The following is a 24,080-nucleotide window of genomic DNA, read 5'->3' as shown; positions in this document are numbered from 1 at the left end:
CCAAGCTTGTTTTCTAGAACACCTTGCTGCCTCCTCCTGCCCAAAGAGAGAACCTAGAAGGCCTGTGTAAAGCGGAAGGCTCCAGCTCATTCCACTCTTGGGAGTCACGGTCAGCCCTGCTGTGCTGCAAGCTGCGGGAGACCGAGTGACACAGGGCACTGGGGCCTACAGTGGACACAGGGAGCTGACTCGGACCTGGTACCTAGGCGTCTGCCTCTGCCCTCCACCCTCCTGAGACAGGTGCATCTGACTGAATTCCCAGGAAAGGGGACAGGCCACCTACCCCAGCCCTAGGAGGCAAGGAGGCAAGGAGGCAAGGAGGCAAGGAGGCAAGGAGGCAAGGAGGCAAGGCGGCAGCCTTTCCCTGAGGCAGCCTTTGTGGGTGAGGGCAGGTGGATGGAGGTTCTGGGAACAGAAGAGGAAGGGAAGGGACTTTGCGGGCACAGCCCCACAGCCCGGGCTACAAAGGCGCCTTGGCCGTGTGTGGGCTGGGGGAGGGTTTGGGAGAACAAGGTCTTCCCTCTACTCGTTCCAAGGTCGCTGGGCCCTGGCGCAGAACACCGCCAGGCGCCGGTTTCACGCTCCGCAGGGTTCTGCTGAGACACCCGCGCGCGGGGGCAGGCGGCTTCCCAAGGTCACAGGCAGGAGTGGCGGCCGCCTACGGGTCAGGGATCCGCCCGGCGCTGGGTTCGCCTGCGGCTCCAGTTAGCTTGGGGCGGGGCTGGTGGGGAGGCCGGGGCTGCACGGCCCGAGGCCGGCGGGACTTGGTGGGGAAGCCCTGGCTGCTTCTCCACGCCACACTTTCCATGGACCCATCGGGACTTGGGGGTGGAGCGCAGGGCTCGGAGCCCGCCCCCAGCAGTCGGTGCCCGCCCCCTCGCCGCCGCGTCCCGGGAGCGCCAGGAGCTAGGAGGGTGCCTTCCCCGTGGAGACCTGGGCCGAGCTGGGCCCGGCCGGGGGTGCACCAGCGGTGTGCCCGGGCCCCTGTGAGCCACTCCCGCGTCCTCCGTGCGCCACAGCAGCTGCCCGAGACGGGGCGCGCGCCGCGCAGGTAAGGGTGCGGCGCCCGAGGTCGCGCGGTTTGCGGGACAGCCAGGCCACCGGGCTGGACCGGCGCAGGGAGCTACTGTCGGGAGGAGGTGGCCCCAGGCTCGACCGGGAAGCCGAGAAGGTGACGTTGTCCGCCAGGCGGGCTGGAACAGGATGTAGTGTTTTGGTCACTCCGGGGACAGGCAGGGAGCAGGAGGAAAGCGGGGACACGTGCGAGGCGAAGCAAGATGCAGTGGAGGCGGGGCGTGTAGGGTCAGGAGGAGTTTGGAGCAGCTGCTAGTGGCAGGCGACCGGAGCAGAGGCTCAGGTGTGACTCAGGGCCGTCTGTGTGCCCACCGTCCACCTCCTGGCCATGCTAATTGCCTAGGACATCCCGGGCAAAGCCCCCTTGACCAGTAGAACTTTGTGTCCAAACCCGGAAATTCCACAGTAAGTGCCATGGCTGGGTGTGGTCCAGGGGCCTGGCCTGGGAGGGGGAGGGCGAGCCGTTGGCCCTGCCCTGAAGCAGGGACCTAGTGTGGACAGAGGCCAGGAAGGCAGCAAACAGCACAGGCCTGACTCTAGGTTGGGTAACTGACTCACCTGAGCAGGCAGCAACTGGCCTGTCCTGTCCTCACGCCACCCCATGCAGAGCGGCAGAGGTGCAGGGGGCTGGGCCCTGCTGGGAAGTCACTACGTGCCTGGGTGAATCACCCAAGCTGTATGAGCCATTTAGCTCAGGTGAGCTGCTGGGACCAGGAGCCAGCCCTGCAGGTGCAGGCCATGCAGCATTGTGGACCCCTCCTGGGCCTTGACTTGCCCTCCTGCCCAGCCTGCTGTTAATGTACCTGTGCCCTGGCTGGAAGGATCAAGTGAGGAAACCCACTTACTTTTTTTCTTTCTTTTTTTTTTTTTAATTTATTTATTTTTATTGCAAATGCAGATATACAGAGAGGAGAGATAGAAAGATCTTCTATCTGCTGGTTCACTCCTTAAAGTGGCCACAATGGCTGGAGTTGAGTGATCCGAAGCAAGGAGTCAGAAGCTTTTTCTGGGTCTCCCACATGGGTGCAGGGTCCCAAGGCTTTGGGTCGTCCTCGACTACTTTCCCAGGCCACAAACAGAGAGCTGGATGGGAAGTAGAGCAGCCAGGACATGAACTGGCACCCATATGGGATTCCAGCACTTGCAAGGCAAGGATTTAGCTACTGAACCATCACGCTGGGCCTGTCCTCATCTGTCAGTGTGGCTGGGAGTGGAGGGGTCACCCTTCAGGGCACCTATCCATCCTGTCAGTTTCTGGAATTTCCCTGCTGTGCCTCAGTACCGGGTTGAGCTCCCTGGGTCTGCTCAGGCTGCCCAGGAGCCCCCTGCACTTCATCAGATGCTCAGGGCCTGGGGCCACCCTGAGGACCAGCAGAGAAAGGAGGTGGCTACAGCTGGGCATCCAGCTGCTTCCCCTTCCTGCCGCTCCTCAGCAGGAAAGGTGGGGCAGGAATTCCTGGGCCTGTACTCTTGGCTCTTGGCCGGGATTCTGAGGCACCTCCCTGCTCTGCTCCTGTGCTAGCTGCCTGGGAGTGCTGGGTTCTGCTGGGAGCCTAGGTGCCCCTGCAACATCCTTGGAGAGTGGTGGGGAGGGCTGAGGCCCTGCCCGTTGGCCCTTTGGGGTTTGCCTGGGTCACTTGGCCATTGCTGGCTGGCTGCCTTGGATGTCCCTTGTCCTGCCTAGGCCGGCCAACTCTAGAGCCTAGAGAGTGTCAGAAGTGAGCCTGCCCTGACAGCTCTGGGTGGGCCTTGTGGGCAGGTGCACGGCTTTGCCAGGTGAGGGCACAGGTCCAATGGGAGAGTGCCTTGTCCTCCTGGGGGCCAAGCCTTGACTCTGGGGCTGGGCTGAGCTCAGGCTCCATTCAGGACACCGTTCTTGGCTGATCCCTGCCTGCTTTGAGGGTCCCCCAAGTCTGCATATGCCCCTACCCCCACCTGAGTGAGGCCCAGTGGTGGGCTCAGCCTGTTTGGGGAGGTGCGGGAGGGTCTCGACTGCCCCCCGCGTTGGCTGCTCACTACCATCTCCTTTACCATATGCTTCCCATGTGTGGCTTTGGGTTCTACCTCTGCCTTGCTCTGACATCGCCTGGAACTCCTGACGGCTGACTGCCAGCCTGTTAGGGTGCCGCTCAGTGGGCAACCCTCAGGGGCCAAGCCCTCCCATCCCGTAGTCTCATGTCCCTTTCACATATTCCATGTCCTCACTTTCTCTTGTCTCACCCGTGGCTCCGGCACGAAACCCCCTGGGCCAAGGCTTTGAGGACAGCCCTGGTCATAGATGTTGACACAGATGTCACCTGAGCACTTGGGATCCACGGTGGGGGTTTGACCAAAGGATAGAGCCTATCTCACCTGGGCTTGACGAGCCCTCTGCCCTTTTGGGTAGAAGGGGAAGTGTTCCTCTGTAATACTGATCCTTTCTACCAATTTTTTCAGCACCTGCTAAATGCGCCCAGGCAGGGGGCAGGGCAACTCTGGGGCCAGTCCAGGGACTTACCTGGGCTCCTGGCCCAGCTCTCATGCCAGTGGATGAAGGGCCGTCCTCTCAGGAATGCAGGTCTTGCCCTCACCCATGCCATGTGGGCTCTGAGCTGTGCCCCCCTCCCAGGAAGGAGCCCGTGCACCCAGCTAGCTGGTCATGTGCAGCCCCCCGGAGACCGCCCTGCTGCAGCTAGAGGAGGTCTTCTTGGCCACCCTCGCCCGTGTCAACAGCCTTGTCCTCAAGCCTCTGCTCTTGGCTGGTAAGTCCTAGCCATCCAGGGGGATGGCAGGGAGCGTGTGGAATGATCCCAGGAGCAGGAGCCTGACCTTGCAGGACCCTCTGAGCCACAGCTTTCACATTCTCATGTGGGCATAATGAAGCTGGCATCAGTCTTCTAGGGGAACAACCCAGGCCCCTAGGCTGGCTTGGCTCCTTTTGCTAAAAACCTCGAGGGCACAGGCCATGAACCTGGGCTTGTAGCCCAGAGCCTGGTGTCGGCCCTCTGTCTTCCATTTGCCCCGTGCCCCATGCACCCACCCAGCACAGTACAGCAGGTGCTGCTGGGAGAAGCCTGCCTAGAAGACAGGCTACCAGGGCCTGGCCGCCAGCCAACATCCACTCTCCCTGGGGTCTCTGTACCTGTGGAATGGCAGCCCGACCAACTGAGGTCCTGTGGAGCCTCTGCCCTGGCTGGGTTCTGGGAGTGGGGTGGGGTAGGGCACCAGTCCTGCCCCCAGAACCCAGCTGTATGTAGCTCAAAGCCTGGCTGTGCTCCCGTTCCAGCTTCAGAACCTTCTGCGGAGCCCCAGAGCCAGGAGTGCCTGCAGCTCTTGGAGCAGCTGCATGGGAGCACCCAGCAGCTCTGGGCTGTGACAGAGGAGAGCCTGCGCTCACTGCAGGAGCGGCTGTGCCACCCTGACTCGGCAGGCCTGGAGTCCCTGTTGCTGCTGCGCCATGTTGACCGGGTCCTGCAGGTGCACATGGAGTAAGGCGGGGCTGGCCATCACCTTGGGGGATGGTGGTACTGGGGTTACTGGCTCCCCACCCTGGAGGTGCTCGCCTTAGTCCGTGCTTCAGCAGAGATCTGGGTTTAACCTAGATGGGTGGGTCATACCTGGGTGCAGGTGTGAGCCTGGTGGCAGCTGACTCTGACACACTGCACCTGAACCTCTGGGGTGTCCCCCCTATAGGAAGAAAGACTCTGTGTTAGCTCTGTTTGCGTGGGTCAGGACTTGAGGCCAGCAGCACCCAGAACTGGGCCACCATCTGGGCCCGCAGGACTATGACTGCTCAATGGGTGGGATCTGAAGACCCCTACAGAAAGGCAAGGCGTGGGTGAGGAGTTGGGAGGCTGTGCCAGCAGGTGGCACCTCTGCTCCCCTCAGGTACATCGAGTCCTACACGAACTGCCTGGTGATGCAGGCTTTTCAGAAGGCAGCAAAAGGAAGGAGGTGAGTGCAAGCCGACCGACGTCTATACCATGCAGCAGGAAGGGGACAGGCCGGGGGCTTCCGTACTTGGGCTCTGGGTCAGCATCAGGGCTGGGCCTGGGACAGTAGCCAGGACAGGTAGTGGGACTAGGGCGCTGGGCTGGAGGAGGGAGGGCAGGGGTGACACATGCCCCCCTCTACCCACAGGGAGTACTGGCGGGGCCGACGGAAGGCACTGCAGCAGCTGCTGTGGAGCATGAATGCCGAGAGCTCAGCGGGCACAATGCTGGTACAGGCCCTCCAGCAGCCCCTGGTGCACCACGTGCAGCAGTGTGTGCTGCAGCTGCTGAGTCTCAGTGGTGTCATTGGGGAGGTGGGTACAGGGGTGGGGTAGGGGTTAGGCTTGGGGACCCAGCTCTTAGGATGCTGGTCCCAGATGCCCCCTGTGAGCAGCAGGGTGGACTCTGGATATCGGCCTCTTGAACAGCTGGGGTCAGGGCAGCTGTCATGGGTTTGGGCAGGGTAAGGTGGGAGAGAGGGAGAGGAAGGTTCCAGCAACACTCCCCCCAACACACACACTGGCTGCCCCCACCTCTGCAGCATCACCCGGCCCGGGAGCTGGTGGTGCACGCGGCCACCGTCTTTGGGAACCTGCAGTCGTACATGCAGCAGGCTCTGGACCAGGCCGAGGCCACACGGAGCCTGTGGCACAGTCTGAGTGGGCAGCTGTGGGTGAGTGGGGACCTGGTAGGGGGTTGGGGAAGGGGCAGAGGGCTGCTGTGTGACTTAGTCTGCTTGCTGTAGGTATGACCCCACCTGGAAGAGGGTGGAGGTGGGTGGCTCTAAGGCAACTGCTGGGCTAGCCCTTACTGGGCTCCCATCACAGGCCCACCACAACGCGTCCTGCCCCTGTTGGGAGAGTCCCTGTGCCCCTAGGGGGCATGACAGGCCTGGCTCTGGGGCAGTGTTGGGAAAGTAGATGGGGGAGGCAGGGATGGTGAACCCTAACCCCACCCACAGGGGAGGGTGGGATGGGGTGGGGAAGGGCCACTGAGCCACTTTGCTGGGTGTTGCGGGGAGGGCAGCTGGGAATAGCCCCTCCCTGCCTCTGTGCCCCAGTACCTGCCTCTGACTGGGGCTCACTCTGAACCTGAGGAGGCATCTCGGAGGAACCTAGGATGTGGTGTTGGGTGGGACACCTGAGCCTTTTATAATCTCCCCTCACCCCTGGCCAGGAGATGCTGTGCAGCCCTGCCCGTCGGCTCCTGCTGGACAGCCACGATGTGCCTGTGATGGCTGCCCCACTGCGCGCTGAGCGTGTGCTGCTGTTTAATGATGCCCTTGTCCTGGTGCAGGTTGGGATTCTGGGGTTGGACTGGCCGAGGAGCAAGAGAAAGATGAACAGCTGGGATTGTGGATGTGGGCTGGGGAGGTACTGGGGGGTAGGCAGTGATTTCCAAAGGAGCCAGGCTGGCCTGGGTTGCCCAACTGGTGGGGACGGGGGGGGAAAGCTTCCTGGTGGAAGAGGTCTTGGCTGGAGCTGTCGGGATACCCCACAGGCAGTAGGAGCTTGGGGCAGGCCAGTAGGAGGGTGAGGCAAGGGGTCGTGGTCTCTGGGGTGGGCACGGTCATGGTCAGGCCTCCCAAATCCTGAGAACTGCTGGGCCCAGGCATCCCAGAGTTGGGAACAGGGCTGGGGAGGAGTTGGTGCTGGGGGGTTCCTTGTGGGCTCAGGGGCCAGCCTGGGGCAGGGTCTGATAGACAGACACCTGTATGTTCCTTCTGACAGGGCCACAGTGTCCACACCTTTGACCTGAAGCTGCTGTGGCTGGAGCCTGGGCAGGATGGGTGAGTAACATCCAGGCCCTTCCACCCGACATCTGCCCGCAGCCTTGACTCGGGCCTTGCCTGCCACCCTTGTGGACTGAGTGGAGAGGCAAGCCTCCCCTTCAACTCCATCTGCTTAGGTACATGTTTCACCTCCTCACACCTGAAGACGAGTTCTCCTTCTGTGCCAAGGACCGCCAAGGCCAGGTGAGAGGGGCCGTGCTGTAAGTGGGGTGGCAGGTCAGGGGGTCACTGTTCGCCCTCTGAAGCCAACCTTGGGCCTGACTCCATCCCTGCCCCCAGGGTCTTGGCAGGTCCTGGGAGCAGTATGGCATGCCTGACCCCTGACCTCCCACACCACAGGGACAGAGCACTCCCTCCCCCAGCCCCAGAGCTGCCCCACGAGGCTCCCAGGAGGGGCTGTCACCTAGCCCACATTTCATTATTCCCACCAGGTGGTCTGGCAGTGGAAGGTGACCCAGGCTGTGTGCCAGGCCCTGCGGGGCAAGAAGGACTTTCCAGTGCTGGGGGCCGGCCAGGAGCCTGTGGAGCTCCCTGCCCAGCGCTATGGAGCCTATACCTTCCACACTGAGGGCCGGCTCTGCCATGCCACCTATGAGGGCGAGTGGCAGCAGGGCAAGCCCCACGGCAAGTGAGTGGCCCCAGCTCCAGCTCAGGGGTGGGGGAGACAGTACCCTCCTGGACATGATCTTCGTGCCCCAGGGCTCCTCCCTGGGCTCAGTGGATTGACTATCCTGCAGGGTTCTCCCTCCATCTTCTTGCACAGCAGCTAGTCTGCCTGCTAAGGTATTGATGGAGACCAAGGCCAGCCTGCGGGCCCATGCTGGCTGTGTGGTCTTTAAAGGAGGGAGACTGACTCTGCTGGCTTGGGTGTCTTGGGGAAGGGGTTTGCACTTAAGTGTTACAAGGGCAGAAACCCACGTGTATGGGCAGGTCTCAGGGGGCACCTGGCCTCGGCGGCAGGTACATGAGACCCCTGAGGCAGGCAGGTATGTGGAGAGGATGGGAGCTGTCCCCTGCTAGAGCTGAGCCGCGCAGGGCTCCAGAGGTCAGCCTCTCAAGCTGTCACCATCTGCTTCCAGGGAGAGCTGGAGGAGGCTTAGAAACAAAACATGGGCACGCACACCTTATTGGCAGAGGGGAGGCCCCCAAAGGGGGCACAGGATGGGGAGAGCCTCCGAGCAGGCGTGTCCAGGGAGGGTCCATGGGCCTGATGCCCAGGGGTCCTGGCCATGTTGCAGGGGAACCTTGAAGTGGCCAGATGGGCGCAACCATGTGGGCGATTTCTGCAATGGCCTGGAGCATGGGTAAGGCTGGTGGGTGGCACTGGGGGTAGGAAAAGGGGGTGGTGGACAGATCGGTGGTCTTCTCCCCTGTGTGGCCAAGCAGGAGCTTTGATTCTTTCTGTGGCTCACCTACAGCCCCTTATTGTACATAAAGGGGCCTGGGCCCTGAATAAGGAACTAGGCTACACCTTAGTTCAGGGAGGACCCCTAGGTGGCTGGGGGCTGTGATGGAGAGATACCTCAGGAAGGAGGAGGGGGCTGGGCACCTTGCAGGGACATGGTGGTGTGGAGGCATGCTGACCCTGGCCCTAACTCCCACTGGCCACACTGGTAGCTTCGGCGTCCATCTGGTGCCCCAGCCCCCTGAGGACAAGTTCGACTGCTACAAGTGCCACTGGCGGGCAGGCAGCATGAATGGCTATGGCATCTGTGAGTAAGTGGCCCTCAGCCAGGGCGGGGCTGGTCTCCTCCCTCTGGTCTGAGCCCCTGGAGCCCTGGCCAGCTGTTTGTGACCTTCACCAGGTACGGCTCGGACCAGGTGTATAAGGGCTACTTCCAGGCAGGCCTGCGGCATGGCTTTGGGATCCTGGAGAGTCCCCCGCAGGCTTCTCGGCCATTCAAGTACACAGGCCACTGGGAGCGAGACCAGAGGAACGGCTATGGTGTGGAGGAGGACCGGGACAGGTGAGTATGCACAGCCCCCAGCCAGATTTGGGGGATAGGGACACCCCCCCAACACACGCCACCACCACATTGTTCCAGGGCCGTGGTTCCCCATTGGTACCCTCTGACCTCACCCTGTGTGTGCCTCCCAGGTTCCCCCAAGCCTCTCTGCCCCACCCTTTGGCACCTGTTCATACCTCCTTGGCTTAGCCCATGAACCCTGCCTGGGCACACTTTACCCTTATGATGCCCTTGGGGGCCTAAGTTGAGTGGATTTAGGGGATATCACTGTCTCTCCCCCCTGCCCCTGGCCCACCCCTACCACCATGCCTGCGGGTGCCCAGGACTGGTTCTGATCCAAGCCTGCCCCTCCTCTCCCCATAGAGGCGAGCGCTATATCGGCATGTGGCAGGGTGACCAGCGCCATGGTCCTGGGGTTGTGGTCACCCAGGCAGGCGTCTGCTACCAGGGCACCTTCCAGGCGGACAAGATGGTGGTGCGTGTGTTGTTGCTCCCCCACCCCACTCATGTACCCCACTTGCTATGGGGCCCTAAAGCTAAGAGGAAGTCATTCTTCAGGGGGGAGGATGAAGAAAGAGGCCTGGCTCTGCTAAGCCCCCACCCTGGCCTTGGCTACATCTGTCAGGCTCCCCAACAAGCCAGGCTAATAGTCGTGATGGTGGCCTCAGTGAAGTGGCAGGAATGACTGCGGTGGCCGTAGGACGGAGTGCTCAGAGACGCCCCCACACCCACTCACCAGAAGCCTGGTTGTGAGCTAGGCCTCCTACGTCATTTAGAAGGTTCTTCCCTGGGTCTGCGGGTTGATGTCCTCATCCATAGCGATGAATGGTCAAGAGCCAGCCCTGCTCTTCCCTGCTTCCTTCCCAAGGGCCCTGGCGTCCTCCTGTCTGAAGACGACTCCCTGTATGAAGGTACCTTCACCAGGGACCTCATCCTGGAGGGGAAGGTGAGAGCAGACACTGCCCGGGCCCTGTCCGCCCGTTCCAGATGGGCACAGCCCCTGCTCCCGGCCCGATTGTGAACAGGCTAAGAGCATCCATGTGCCTGCTAGCATCCGAGTCCCCTTGTTCTGCCCCCATGTCCCACCCTGTCCCTGGCCATCACCCCCAGCCCATACAGTCACCACCTTGGTCCTGCTCATGCTCACCTAGTAGAGGGACCCTGCTGGGCCATCAGAGGGAGCCAGAGGCTTGAGGTGGCTGAGGGTGCTGTGGCCTGGAATGGATGGGACTTGGGGAGGTGGTGAGTGAGATAGGCCTTTGCCTGAGGCCAGCAGGGCGGTGGGGAGGGGAGACTGGCAGTTCCCCCCTCTCCTGGTTCACAGGGCAAGATCACCTTCCCCAATGGCTTCACCCTCGAGGGTACATTCGGTCCTGGGTTCGGGCAAGGACTGCACACACAGGGCATGCTGGACACAGCTGCCCTCCCGCCAGATCCGAGCAGTAACAGCTGTAAGAGGTGAGAGCCCATCGGCTTCCTGGTGCAGAAGCATCTTGCTCCAGGGGTCCTTTGGGAGGGCCCAGACTTAGATTGGAGGAGGAGGAGGTGAGGGGAAAGGGCATAAATTCCACAGACCACAAAACTAGAGAAAAAATATCATTGGTAACCTGTTCTTGGGCTCCTTTTCGTGCTTTCTTTTTTTCTATACAAATAGACTTTACAAATAGGAAGTTGACCCTGAAAAAGATTTGCATGACAGGCCCCACAGTGGTTATGATTGAGATGAGCATGGCTCTGAGTTCCCTGATAGGCATGGTGATGAAGGAAACACAGTGCAGTTATCATCAACTTCAGGGGGTGTTGGAGTGGGGTGGGGGACAAGGAGGATAGCCTACTGTTCTTCAGGGGACAAAATTCTCCCTTGGAAGAAGTTTGAGGGGTGCTCTTGCTGTATCTGTTGAAGAAGACTGGATGTCCTGCAGGGAGAAGGGCTCCAATAGGCCACACCTGATGGGGTAGCAGAGTCACTGAGGGGTTACCGGACTGGGCTGGGAGTGGAGTGCAGCTGGGGTATGACCTGTAAGTCCAGTGCACAGGCTGGGCTGCAGGAGACTATCCCCTGGATGCACAGCTGGGCCCCGGCCTGTCAGCCAGGCTGTGGTCACCCATGAGGAGATACCATAGGCGCAGGGAGAGCTGGGTGTCTGAGCAGGGCAGCCCTGGCTTCAGGCATGGTCTCTCTTGAGCCAGGACCCACATCTACCCCCCACCCCTCCCACACACGGTCCAGATAACGTGGTCTGTCTGCTCCATCACAGGTTGGGGAGGGGGCGGGGTGTCTCTGGCCCCTCTGTGAAGCCTTAGGCCAGGTTGGTACCTTCATCCTTCCCGGGGCCTGAAGAGGGTCCTGCACACACAACCCTGTCTCGTGTCTCCCCATCCCTGCCCTGCCCCTACCCTCTGCCGTAGGCAGCTGGGCCTAGGCATCTTCCCAGTAGAGTGCCGCTGGCCAGGAGTCTACCGCCCCTTCCGCGACTTCGTGGCTGCCGGCTGCCCTGCTGACCTGCAGGAGGCGCTGCTGGGCTTCCACGTGCAAAGCCCCCGGGGGCCTCGCAGGTCCCAGGAGCGCGTGTGATGTGAGAGGTGAGGCCCCTCACCCCCGAGGCACCCAAGGCAGAGGGGACCCGGGTGGCCCTGGAGTGGCTGAAGGAGGATTGTGTATCACATCCCAGGGACAGCGTGGGCAGCCTGGCTGACACCCTGGAGGAATTGCTGCAGCACCGGCAGCTTGAGGCCCAGCAGCGGTACCTTGGCAAGGTGAGGGCCCCTGGGTGAGGGAACAGCTTGAGAGGCTCCTGGAAGACCTGACCCTGAGCACTTCTGTCGCCTCTTGCCGGCCTAGGCCCTGAGCCACCCCCGGCACCCACTGGCCAAGCTGCTGCGGACCCTGATGCTGACCTTCCAAGCCACGTATGCGGGCATCGGGGCCAACAAGCACCTGCAGGGGATGGCCCAGGAGGAGGTGAAGCAGCATGCCCGGGAGATCTGGGCTGCCTACAGGTGATGCATGTGCTGTGCCCGGGAAGTGACTGTGGTGCTGGGGCCTCAGGGCTGACTTGGCAGCTGGGGAGGGTAGGCCAGTGGACAGGGTGCCTGCGACTACCGGGCAGAGGGGCTCAGAGGAGACAAGAGCATCAGCCTCAGGCCTTGGGCTGACCCCTGACCCCAGAGGAGTGCTTACCCACTGTGCCCACCACAGTGGAGCCAGCCCCAGGGTGAGCCATGACTGAGTTATACGCGGCATCACATGTGGAAGGGTCCTTGAGTGAAGGCTTGTTGTCCACAGCAGTGACTGCTGTGGTTGGCTGTGTTAGAAGTGGCCCCATAAGATCCCCCAGGGACTGTGCTGGGGGCGCTCTGGTCTTGGGGAGGGGGCAACCGTGCCATCTTAGTCTCCTTGGCTTGCAGGGGTCTGCTGGGGGTCGCCTTACAGCGCAGGGGCCAGATGCTGGAGGAAGAAGACGCAGAGACAAGGTGAATGACCTGGGGGCCGCAGACACTGACCTGGGTGATCTCAGGCCTCTGACCTGTGACCTGGGAACAGCCAGGGAGCCAGGGGCGCACCCTCAATGTGTGGGCACATCTTTATCTTTTCACTGTGTATCCTGGCTTTGCGGCTCAGGCTCTCCTGTTCCAGCTACACACCAGTGGAGAGGCTGAGGCCTGGCCGGTGTTGAGGCTGAGAACTGGGGTACAGGCACAAATCTTTGCACTCACTTTCAGACTTCAGGCCTGCCTGGGTCTGGCGGTGGAGGCACCGTAGGAAGCAGTGGAAGGGGCTCCTTGAAGGAGGAAGGAGTAATGGCTGAGAACAGGCTTGGAAAGGGAAGGAAGCTGCAGACTGCCTGCTGGGGAGGGAGGGAGTTGGGAGGAATTCTATGGGTTGGGTCACTCTTGGGGAGCTCTTGGGGGGGCCTCCTGTGCTACGATCCCCACCCCAGGCTAACCCCAGGGTGTTCCATCTCCGGCCCAGGGAGCTGCAGGTGCATGACCTGATGCTGCCCCTCATGCTGCCCAGTTTCTACTCGGAACTCTTCACGCTCTACCTGCTGTTGCACGAGCGCGAGGACAGGCTCTACAGCCGTGGCATCGCCAGCCTTAGCCTCTTCCCCGACACCAAGCTGCTCAAGTTCCTGGAGGTGCAGAGGTGAGCCCCCGCCATCCTGGCCACCACACGCTCTGCCCAAGCATGCTCAGTCATGGAGCCCTGGAGTCTGTGCCCGGAAGTGGCTGAACCTGGGTGCCTGACTGCACCATGGAGGGAAGCCCCTTTGCCCGGCAGCTCCCCCTCGGAGGTATACACATGGCCCTGAGCACTGCAGGTGTGTGTCCCCACCCTCAACTCTGGGTCAGTGTCCGTTCCCTGTCTTGCTTTGTCGACCTCAGGCACCTCTGGCCCCTGAAGGACCTCACACTCACCAGCAATCAGGTAAGGGGGTGTGGCCTAATTGGGAGGAAGGGTAGCCTGAGAGTGTGTCTGTGTGTGTGTCAGGGGGGCAGGTCAGGCTCCTGTGTTCTGGCCTCTGGGGGAGAGGGTGGGTACAGCCACTGGCCCAGGAGGACCGGACTCTGCCCTCTGGCTGTGCCTCAGTTCCCGCTGCTGTATAAGCTGTATCCTGGAGCTGCCCTTGGGTGCCTGAGGCCACTGTCCCTGGGGAGTGCCAGATGGGCAGTGTCGGTTTGGAACCTACAAAAAAGTAGATCCTCGGGCTCACCCCGGACCTCCTGAGTCAAGTTCAGGGTTGTGGGTGGGCATTGGGTGCATTGGTTAAGTCACTCTCAGGAGGTCGCATCCCGTGTTAGAGTGCTTGGTTCAAGTCCCCATTCTTCCACAGCTGTTTTGTTATATTGGAAAGTAGACATATAGACAGAAGGAAAGATTCTCCGTCATCTGGTTTATTCCTCAAGTGACCACAACGGCTGGAGCAGAACTAATCTGAAACCAGGAGCCAGGAACTTCTTTCGGGTCTCCCACGCGGGTGCATGATTCCAAGGCTTTGGGCTATCCTCGACTGCTTTCCCAGGGCACAAGCAAGGAACTGGATGGGAAGTGGAGCAGCCAGAACACAAACTTGCAGCCATATGGGATCCCGACACATGCAAGGCGAGGATTTAGCCACTAGGTTATTGTGCCGGGCTCCTGGCTCCTCCACTTCTTACCTGGCTTCTCTGGGAAGTGGCAGGTGATGATGGCTCAAGTGCTTGCGTCCCTGTCTCCCTGGTGGGAAACCCGGATGGAGTTCCTGGCTCCTACCTTCAGCTGGGTCCAAGCCCAGATGTTGTGGGCATTTGGGGAATGATCCAGCAGATGAAAGATCTCACTTTCTGTCTGCCTTTGAAATTTAAAAAGATGAAAATGAATTATTTTAAAAAATAGACAAACCTGGATAAAAATGGAACCTCAGGGAGCAGACTGAGAATCTGTGATTCAGAAAACCTTTGTGTCTGGTCCCACTGATCGAGGTGCCTGGAATGGGACGGACGCCAGTGCCCATTGGTGCTGGGATTTTTGATCCATGTTGCTCTCCCGGCTTCCTAGGGCCCATTCACCCTATCTCATATAGACGCAAACATTGAGGCCCACGGGCAAACTGTGACTTGTTTGGGATTACTCAGTGCCAGGGTAGGTTGCAAGCCAAGCTCAGTTTCACCCACTCTTTCCCCTACCACACAGAGGTACTCACTGGTCAAGGACAAGTGCTTCCTGTCAGCCACTGGGTGCCTCCAAAAGATTATGTGAGTCATGGCCTGGGACAGGCTGGGGGCGGGTGGGGGAGCCCAGCCCTCCCCTGGGGCTGGGCCTGGACCTGGTTCCCCTGCTGCAGGACCACGGTGAACCCCCGGGAGAAGCTGGAGGTGCTGGAGAGGACATACGGGGAAATCGAGGCCACCGTGTCACGGGTGCTGGGCCGAGAGCACAAGCTGCCCATGGATGACCTGTTGCCGCTGCTCATCTACGTGGTGTCACGGGCCCGGTGAGTCCTAGGCAGTCAGGACTAGGTGTCCTCTGAGCCCCTGGGGCCCTGGGGTCGTGGGGGCGGCTTTTCCCGGGACAGACAGGAAAGCAGAGACACACCCCATGTCTGTCCCGCTGGGGCCAGAGGCAGAGCGATGAGCCCCAGGGGTCCAGCCCCTGCCAGTCAGGCCCCTCACTGACCTTACATAAAGGCCTCTTCTTCACCCCCTAGAATCCAGCACTTGGGAGCCGAGATCCACCTGATCAGAGACATGATGGACCCCAGCCACACGGGGGGCCTCTATGACTTCCTGCTAACGGCCCTGGAGGTGAGGGGCGGAGGTGGTTACCCCTGGGCGGCTGGGCCCCTTCTTGCCCCAGATTCCATTGTGGGGATGAGTTCGGGTGTCCAGCTCTTACGTGCCTCTGGGAGGGGACCTCTGGGCACCCTGGGTTCTGCCCATGTTGAGGGACCCATTGTGCCTCCCAGACCTCTGAGACTCTGGGAAGACCCTGTTTGCCTGGTAGAGAGTGGCCAAGGGCAGAGTCAAGAATGCAGTAGTGCAGGCTGGGAAGGACTGCCCTGGAGCCCAGGGAGTGGTGGGGGGTGAGACCGGTGCCCCAGCCCCAGCCTCACCCTTGCCCCTCTGCCTCCAGTCCTGCTATGAGCACATCCAGAGAGAAGACATGCGGCTGCACCGCCTGCCTGACCGCCAAGACTCCAAGGAGCTCTTATGCTAGCCTCATGCCTCTAGGCCCATGGCGGAGCTGCTGGGCCTGCACGCCTTGCTCACAGGAGCAGCTGGGCTCACCCTGGGCGTCCTGTCCTACTCTGCTGGTCCAGGGCAGCAACCAGACTCCTGTGTGTCCTATAGGGCTGGTGTCCTGTGCTGCCCCACCTGCTGGAGCTTATGGGTTGGCTACCCAGTCCTCTTGTGTGCTGGTGGCTCTGTGGCCTGGCTGAAGCCTGTGGACTTCCTGGGCAGGGAGAGGAAGCTCTGTGTGCCACACCAGGGTCCCTGGGCCAGGGGGATGCTGGAGTGCCACTCCTCCTTGCTCTCCGAGTCTCGCCTTGGCATCATCTCCGTGTGTGGCAGGTGCTAAGGACTCCACACCTCGCATCCGTCTGTGCCTTTCTCCTGGGTGGACATCTTTGCCCCAGGTCCAGTCACAGGTCACACCCTCAGAGGAAGCAGCCGGGGGTGCTTCTGGACCTGAGAGATGGCCAGTCAGTGACGAAGTCTGGTCTGTGTGTGGCAAATGCTCTGTTGCGGTGAAGGCAGAGATTAGCTGAACTGAAAACTTCCAAATCAGGCCATGGGGGGATCAAGCCGCCGTTTGGGGGTTACTGCATCCCAGGGGGTTCCCGCATCCCAGGTTCAGGTGCTGGCTGTGCCCCTTCTGATCCAGCCCCTGCGGGTATACCCAGGAAGGCAACAGAGGGTGGCCCCAGTGCTTGGCGTCCTGCTGTCTGTGTGGGAAACCGGGTGGAGCTCCTGGCCCCTGGCTTCGGCCTTGCCTGGCTCCAGCTCCTGCAGGTATTTGAGAGGTGAACCAGAGGGTTGGAAGATCTGTCCTCTGCTTTTCAAGTAAATAAATGAGTCTTTTTTTTTTTTAATAAAATAATAAATCTTAAAGTTCATGATGAAAAGAAAAACCCTGTAATATTTAAGCACACACACACAAACTCTAAAACATTGGGAAAAAAAAAAAAGGAGCAAGCACACAGTGAGGACAAGATACTGAGTTTTATTCAAAGGATCCTGGCTGCAAAGGGCCATGTTTGTGGAAGTGCCACTGCGCTCCTCGGAACGAGAAGGAACATTTGCATGTTTTGTTTCCAGAACTGTGCTGGTGGTTATTTACAACATTTTGTCCTACAGATGGGCGTGCTCCTGTCCTCACAGGAAAAACCAAAGACAGTGAAAGATGCTTCCTGGGTGAGTTGGCAGAGTGACTCTACTAGGTGACACAAAGAGCATGATCTCAAAGACCGAATGTCCTGCCCCCACTGGGTGCATGTGGGGATTAATGGCTACAGGCCATTCTAAAGAGAAGGTTCCAGACGTGTGGTGTGCCCTTCCGTGTGCAGAGAGGTGATGGAGGGGCTGCGTCCCACTGTGCCCTGGTTGGGCTTCGGAGGCACACCCCCTTGCCGATGGGGAGATGGTGGCGTGATGTTGGTGGGTATAGCAGAGACTCGGGGCTGTTCCTGGCAGAGGACCTCGGGAAGCTGCAAGCTCTCAGCCGAGGTGTACTTGCTCCTCAGCCTCCTCTGTGTGGTTCCGCAGCCTCAGCTTCATTTCCAGCTTCTGCCTCCATTCTTCCCTGAGCCTACAAGCGGAAGCAGAACCCAGCCTCATGGCACGTGCCTCCCGTGACTGCTGGCTCGCAGAGGCCCGCTTCCTCCTTTCCCCTGCCAAGCCCCTGGGAGACAGGGGAGAATGGGCCTCCTTGGGCCTCTGCCACCCATGGGCGGGGAGACCAGGCTGAAGTTCTTAGCTCCTGGCTTTGGTCTGGAAGTGAACTAACAGGTGGAAGATCTCTCGTTCTCTCTGTCTTTTGCTCTGCCTTTCAAATAAATAACCTTAAAAAAATATTATATGTAAGAAAGAGTTAAATAATTATACCCTCAGAGATGCCCATTGACGCTTTTCTGGGGAAGTCAGTTTTTGCTTTTACAAAATAAACAGAGACTGGAAATGTCCCTGCAGGCTCACGACTGTCTATGAGGCACCCCTGAGCAGGATGGTGGCCAGGGCCTGATGTGGGGAGAGTTGGGGGCAGGCAGAGGGGAGACACAGAGGGCAGATGGGAACTCTTTGCACCTACTGCTCAGTGTTGCTGAGACTTAAAAGCTGTGGTCAGGGCTGGGTCAGGCCAAAGCAAAAGCCAGGAACTCCATTTGGGTCTCATGTGGTTGTAGGGGCCCAAGCATTTGGGCCATCTTCCACTGTTTGCTTGGTTTCTTTCATTTTTAAAGATTTTTAAAATTTTTATTGTGAAATCATATATATACAGAAAGGAGGAGGAAAGACAGAGAGGAAGATCCTCCATCCTCTGATTCACTCCCCAAGTGACCACAATGGCCAGAGCTGCACCAATCTGAAGCCAGGAGCCAAGAACCTCCTCCAGCTCTCCCACGCAGGTGCTGGTTCCCAAGGCATTGGGTCGTCCTCCGCTGCCTTCCCAGGCCACAAGCAAGGAGCTGGATGGGAAGCAGGGCTGTTAGGATCAAAACCGGCACCCATATGGGATCCCCACGCGTGCAAGGTGAGAACTTTTAACCACTAGGCCACCATGCCGGGCAATTCATTCTTTTTAAAAGATTCATTTATTTTTATTGGAAAGGCAGATTTACAGAGAAAGAGATGGAGAGAAAGAACTTTCATCTGCTGGTTCACTCCCCAAATGGCCGTAATGGCTGGAACTGGGCTGATCGGAGCCAGGAGTCTCCTCTGAGTCTCCCATGTGGGAGCAGGGTCCCAAGGTTTTGGATCATCTTCCACTGCCTTCCCAGGCCACAGGCAGGGAGCTGGATGGAAAGGAGAGCAGCCAGGTTTCCTGATGGGGGTTGTTGACATCTTAGGTGGGCACAATGTTATGCCACAATGCCGGCTTTTAAGACCTGAGTCTTACGAAGTAGACCAACAAGCCACGTACCTTCTCAGGGCACTTCTGCCTAGGCGGTACTCCTCGGATTCCCGGTAGTAAGTCTGCTTGCCAATTTCCTGTTCCCAAAAGCGTTTGAGCTCGTGGCACGTGTTCCCACAGAAGACTTCCCGGCGGGCACACTGCTTCTTCATGCTCTGAAATCCGAAAGAACAGCTGAACCCTAATAAAAGGCTATTGGGCGCATATGCTGCAGGTAATGGTTCGTGCCCGAAGCACAGCCCCTCTGCGGGAGAGCCGTACAGACTGGCTACAGCTCCTCTGACTGCAACAGCAAGAATCCCATCCCCCTTGTTGCTTGGTCCTGGTCTGGATGTAGGGACGTGTGAGTGCAGGCGCTCCCTACGTGTGTGCCAGGCGCAGGTACCTCTTCTCAGAACAAAGATTTCTGGGGGATACATGTTAAAGTGCAACAGGCTAAGCTGATGCCTGTGATACCTGCATCTGTATCAGGGTGCTAGTTCAGGTCCTGGCTACCCCACTTTTAAAATCAGCTACCTACTAATGGTCCTCAGATAACAGCCGAGGATGGCCCAGGTGCTCAAGCCCTCGTACCCATGAGGGAGAGCTGAGAGAAGCTCCTGGCTTCAGGTAAGTTCAGCTCTCGCCATTGTCACCATTTGGAGAGCGAACCAGAGGATGGGCGATCTTTCCGTCTCTGTCTGTCATTCTGCCTTTCAAATAATTCAGTATTAAAATAATAATAGTAATATTTTTCAGCATGTCAGCAGGTAATGTGTACTGGCATTCTGTGCCCGTCTGGCCACTGGGTTGTCATAAGATGCCCAAAGGTTGGGGCTGGGTCACCTTCCTTCCTCACTTGATCCATGACTTGCAGAACTTCGCCTGTGGTTCCACGGCAGGAACTGGTGAGGGCAGGCTTCAGACTTTGGAAAACCTCGAGCTGCTTCTCAAGTGATTTGTTACAGAAATGTCTAGAATTTACCGAACTTAAAAGAGGGGGTTCTTAGTCCACAGGGGCAGCGGGGGGTGGGGGCTGCAGAATGTGAAACCCAAATGGAGGTAGCTAAGAGTTTTTCTTGTGTTTTTTTTTTTTTTTAAGATTTATTTTTAATGGAATGTCAGATATACAAAGAGGAAGAGAAACAGAGGGGAAGAATGTCCAGCCGCTGATCCACTCCCCAAGCAGCCGCAACAGCCGCAGCTGAGCTGGTTCAAAGCCAGAAGCTTCTTCTGGGCCTCCCATGTGGGTGCCAGGGACCCAAGGTTTTGGGCCATCCTTGACTGTTTTCCCAGGCCACAAGCAGGGAACTGGATGAGAAGTGGGGCTGCTGGGATCAGAACTGGCACCCATATGGGATACCGGAGCGTGCAAGGTGAGGACCATGCTGGACCTGCTAAGAGCTTTTCATAACAATAGAAAATCAGCTTTGGGCTCTGTTGATCACTCTTGGCTTGTTGGCTCAAGTGGCTCATAATGTAGCAGGTGCCTCTGCATCCTGCCAGCATGCCAACTGTACATCTCGAATTTCACTGCAGCAAGTGTTTCATCATCCAATTCCACCTCTCCAAAGGTATTGCTAATCACCTAGAAACTTTGTGACCCTGGCTGTCAGGAGCTGAGAAGGGGCCCAAGGGCTCCAAGGAAGAGCGGGGAGGGGTGGTGCACTCATCCTTGTCTCCTTAAAAAATGGGACCTCTGAGACATGGTGCAGCCATGTGGACACTGAGTATCCCCCAATGGCAGGGGCACTGGGGAAGCTGGGAGTTTTAGCTGCCCTTGCGTGGCACTTTATTGTCCGTGTCTACTCAGTGTAGACTCTAGGGGCAGCCTGAAATCCCGAAGTGGGATTGAATAGACATCCGCATCCTGATGGCTGCAGGGAGGAAATAGACTCCTCCCGGCTCAGGGGAGGGACAGAGCAGGGCAGGGATCTCTTGTTTTTCCAGGAAATACCAAAGTGAAGAAGGTGTGGCTGCAGCAAAGGAACTAAACTGTAGCCCCACCTGCTGGAGGCCTAAAATCCTTGGGGCAGAAAAGCTTGCTCTCTTGCAAGAGGAGGTGGGGACTGGTCCTGGCTGTCTTCCGTCCCTCTCAGTTCTCTTGGCACTTGGCCCAGCAGTTGGTGCACCACAGGAAGCGTACGGATGAGGTGGGTGACCCAAGTACCGGGTTTCTGTCCAAAGGCTTGGAAGGGGGAACCCAAAGAAGTGGGAAGTGCCAGGTGGACTTAAAGAAAGCTGTGCCTGAGCCCCTCACTGACTTGTGTCTGAGTTGCACCCACGTGGCTCCAACCCCACACAGCCGAGACTTATAAAGAGCCTGCACCTGGATGGCCCTGCCAAGGCTCCGGAAAGGAAACGGAGGCTGCAGCCACAGCTCACAGAGGCTGTGGGGAGTCTGCGACTCACTGCTGGATGTGTCGCTAAAACACAGGTACCAACATTCCCAAAAAGTTGTTCACTTGACCTTGAGCAACGTAGGAACGGGATCTCAAACACACACACGCTCATGGAGAACCAGGAAAATCTCAAGTGGAGCGAGGAGAAATAACTGACAGATGCCAACATGGAAAGCATGCAGAGGTAATTCCATACCAGTCTTAAAATAGCCATTATAAAAATACTCTGTGAAATAAAGGCAAATCCCCTGAAAGTGAACGGAGAGGAACTCTCAGCAAATAATAACAGATGTGAAGAACAACATGGAAACGCTAGAACCAGAAAACGCACTAAATTAAAAGAATTCACTGGAGGAAACCATGGCAGAAAGGAAACGTTTGAGAGATTCGTAGCAATCACCCGGACTGAGCAAACAGCTGGTTCCAAAATTCAGATGGAAAGGAGAAGAGACTTCAGTGATGAAACTGCTGTTAAAATAAGGAAGTTGAAAGAATCACTTGGCCGGGGTGCGTGAGTGGGGTGGGGGCAGGGAGGGTGTTGGGAAAGGAAAGGGCCCACAGAGGGACAGCAAGGCCCCCGGGAGGCTGACTCTGGTGATGGAGTCAGCCAATGCATGGGCATTGAGGTGGGGGAAGGAGTCTTCACTCACACCCCAATTTAAACAAAAACCAACTCAGGAAATATCCTATGTGTGAATATAGAGTAAAACTCAGAGAGAACGTAGAGGAACTTTTCCTGGCAAGGGGTTAGGCAAAGCGCTCTCAGCACAAGCAAAACACAATACATACAAAAGAAAACTGAATAAATTGGAGTTTGTCCAAATTGAAACCATGCTCTGTTAGGGGAAAGAGAAGATGAGGCACAGACTGAGAAAAACAAGTCTGCAAATTGCAAAATCGACAGGTTGTGTCTGGGATCTCTACAAGTCCTCCAAACCCATCAGGGAACTCGCCGAGGATGTAACATGAGGGAATTTAGGGAGACTGGAGTTTCCTGTATTGTGGGTAGGGAGTGGTTATGTAACAAAGCTGCATGTGTATTTTAGAATTCATGCGGATGGAGCTCGCACTGCGGCAAAGCGGGTTGAGCTGCCAGCAGGGACGCTCGCATCCTGCATAGGTGGCAGTTCATGTCCTGGCAGCTCCACTTCTGATCCAGTTCTTTGCTAAGGGCCTGGGAAAAGGAGCAGAAAATGGTCCAAGTGTTTGGGCCTGTGTGACCACTGTGAGAGAGACATGGAAAAAGCTCCTGGCCTACCCCTGGCCATTGCAGGCACCTGGAGTGTCAACTACTGGATGGAAGATCTCTTTCTCTTTGTAACCCTGCCTTTTGAAATTAAAAAAAAAAAAAAGTTTGCAGATTTGTGGTCATGAAAAAATTGTTTTGGGGGCCTGGTGCAGTAGTGTAGCAGCTAAAGTTCTACCTTGCATGCGTAGGGATCCCATAAGGGTGCTGGTTCGTATCCTGGCAGCTCCACTTCCTATCCAGCTGCTTGCTTATGGCCTGGGAAGGCAGTGGAGGACAGCCCAAAGCCTTGGGACCCTGCACCTGCGTGGGAGAGCTGGAAGAGGCTCCTGGCTCCTGGCTTTGGATCTGCTCAGCTCCAGTGAGTCAGAGGACAGAACTTCCTCTCTGTCTTTCCTCTCTGTATATCTGACTTTCCAATAAAAATAAACTTAAAAATCATTTTAAAAATTGTGCAAAAAAAAAAAAAACCCAGAAATTTACCAAGCACAAGAGTGTCTCTAGTAAAATATATATTTACTTTTGTTTTGTTAAAGATTTACTCCCAGTGCATTCAAGGAGAGGAGTTTAGCCACTGGACCACCATGCCAGGTCCTTACATTAATTTTTAGGGATCTGATATAGGCCTTATACACTCCGAGGTTACTTACTTTGGCCAAAACACTGCTGAACCTGCTACCCACCGACCCAGGAGCTGGCCCAGTGACATCACCTAGGAGCTGGTGAAAGTACAGATTTCATCAGGACTGGATAGCCCTAGCCCGATCCCCCAGTGATGCCTGCATGGATTATAGCCTAGGATGCTCTGCACAGTCAGACTCTTGCAGCAGGCAGGTGGACACAGGGACAGCCCTTGCTCCCCTGGGGGCCAGGCAGTGCCCCGTTGACAGGTTCTGCTTTGCCTCTGTGTGAGTCCTGGCTGTGGTTTCTGTCTTCTCACAAAGTTCAGCTTGTTCTGGCTACATCCGTTAACTGTATGAACTAGGCAAGGAAGCCCAGGTAAGATTCAAGGAAGAAAGTTCTGAGAGAAAGAGGAATCCCAGCAGCTGAGCAAGGTAGGTGTGCATGGGAGTCGGCCCTTTCTTTCCCCTGGGAATGTAAGGTGCACCTCCACCCCCCACCTCTGCCCGCCCCTGCACAGCGTTCTTACCTTTGAGGTGAAGCTGCTGCTGTCCTGATCTGGTGCAAGGGAGCCGAGCGTTGCGGCTCTCGACTCTTCAGCTCTGGGGCTCACGAAGGCCATGATCTGGCCCCAGTCCCCCTGGGAGGGAGCCCTTTATAGGCAGGTCGGAGGAGTTAGAGGAAAGCTTCAGCTGGCAAGGTCGCGTGCACCAGGTCGGTAGCTGAATCCCAGAGCCGTCCTTCCAGGGCAAAGGTGGCCTTTTCCCTGATGGACTGACTCCCACTGCCCACCCCAAAGGCAGCGGGGATTTTGCTCTGGCAGGCATGGCAGGCCGTGACTTGGCCATCTGCAAGACTGCTCTTTAAACATGCTCCTGCTCATGGACACCTGTGAATCCCTGTGCATCAGGGCCCTCTGCCCCTCCGGGTGTGAAGGAGCCCGGGATGGTGTGACAAGTCACACTTTGGGGTCACCTTACAGGATGACTTAGCGATGCGTGTTGCTCTTTGCAGCCGATAATCCAAGGATAGAGCTGGCGATGACATGTTCCCATCGGTTTAGTCCCCCTGCCTGGAGGCGCGGGCACTGGCCGCGGGCGACCGTGCTCCAGTCAAAGCCACCAGACCAGCGGATTTCTCGGTTGAAGGTGCCCTTTCAAAGGGCACGTTGTGCTTTTCCGCCCACATCTGGAATGGTCCCATGTCGAACCACACATACGGGGATCAGGTTGTGATCAAACTGCTCTGACACTAGGAGTATTAATGACATGGCTTCGATAACACAGGTGGCACCTTTGCACACCAGGGAACTTCAAAAGCTTTGTGGGAAAAGCAGAATTTGATCCAAAAAATGAAATCTAGGCAGAATTTTTTCATCCTATTCTTAAATGAAAATTTTCAAGACCCTTCTTATTCAT

The 24,080-nt window shown here is 57.7% G+C and overlaps 2 protein-coding genes across 2 annotated transcripts; one reads left to right on the top strand and one right to left on the bottom strand.

The window, feature by feature from the left end:
- The first annotated feature begins 816 nt into the window (after positions 1-816).
- ALS2CL (ALS2 C-terminal like) lies at positions 817-16,232 on the top strand. The gene is given in 26 exon segments (XM_040994357.1): positions 817-1,051; positions 3,683-3,815; positions 4,340-4,541; positions 4,942-5,007; positions 5,194-5,359; positions 5,587-5,718; positions 6,222-6,341; positions 6,776-6,834; positions 6,954-7,020; positions 7,269-7,465; positions 8,076-8,141; positions 8,455-8,553; positions 8,643-8,804; positions 9,168-9,279; positions 9,673-9,750; positions 10,129-10,262; positions 11,214-11,387; positions 11,465-11,561; positions 11,647-11,804; positions 12,213-12,278; positions 12,778-12,951; positions 13,191-13,233; positions 14,479-14,540; positions 14,630-14,779; positions 14,993-15,089; positions 15,418-16,232. Coding segments are annotated over 25 exon segments (2,868 nt in total). The 5' UTR covers positions 817-1,051; positions 3,683-3,712; the 3' UTR covers positions 15,502-16,232.
- Positions 16,233-17,003: 771 nt separating this feature from the next.
- FAM240A (family with sequence similarity 240 member A) lies at positions 17,004-23,284 on the bottom strand. The gene is made up of 3 exons (XM_040994985.1): positions 23,192-23,284; positions 18,424-18,569; positions 17,004-17,094 (listed from the first exon to the last, which is right to left on the bottom strand). Exons 1-3 carry the CDS (start codon positions 23,282-23,284, stop codon positions 17,004-17,006), a joined length of 330 nt encoding a protein of 109 aa, XP_040850919.1.
- Between the last annotated feature and the right edge of the window lie 796 nt (positions 23,285-24,080).

Source organism: Ochotona curzoniae, unplaced genomic scaffold (assembly GCF_017591425.1).
Source record: "Ochotona curzoniae isolate NIBS_2020 unplaced genomic scaffold, NIBS_Ocur_1.0 contig_908, whole genome shotgun sequence".
Lineage (NCBI taxonomy): Eukaryota > Metazoa > Chordata > Mammalia > Lagomorpha > Ochotonidae > Ochotona > Ochotona curzoniae.
The sequence above is the reverse complement of the archived record's forward strand: the minus strand, read 5'-3'. Positions and strand labels throughout refer to the sequence as shown.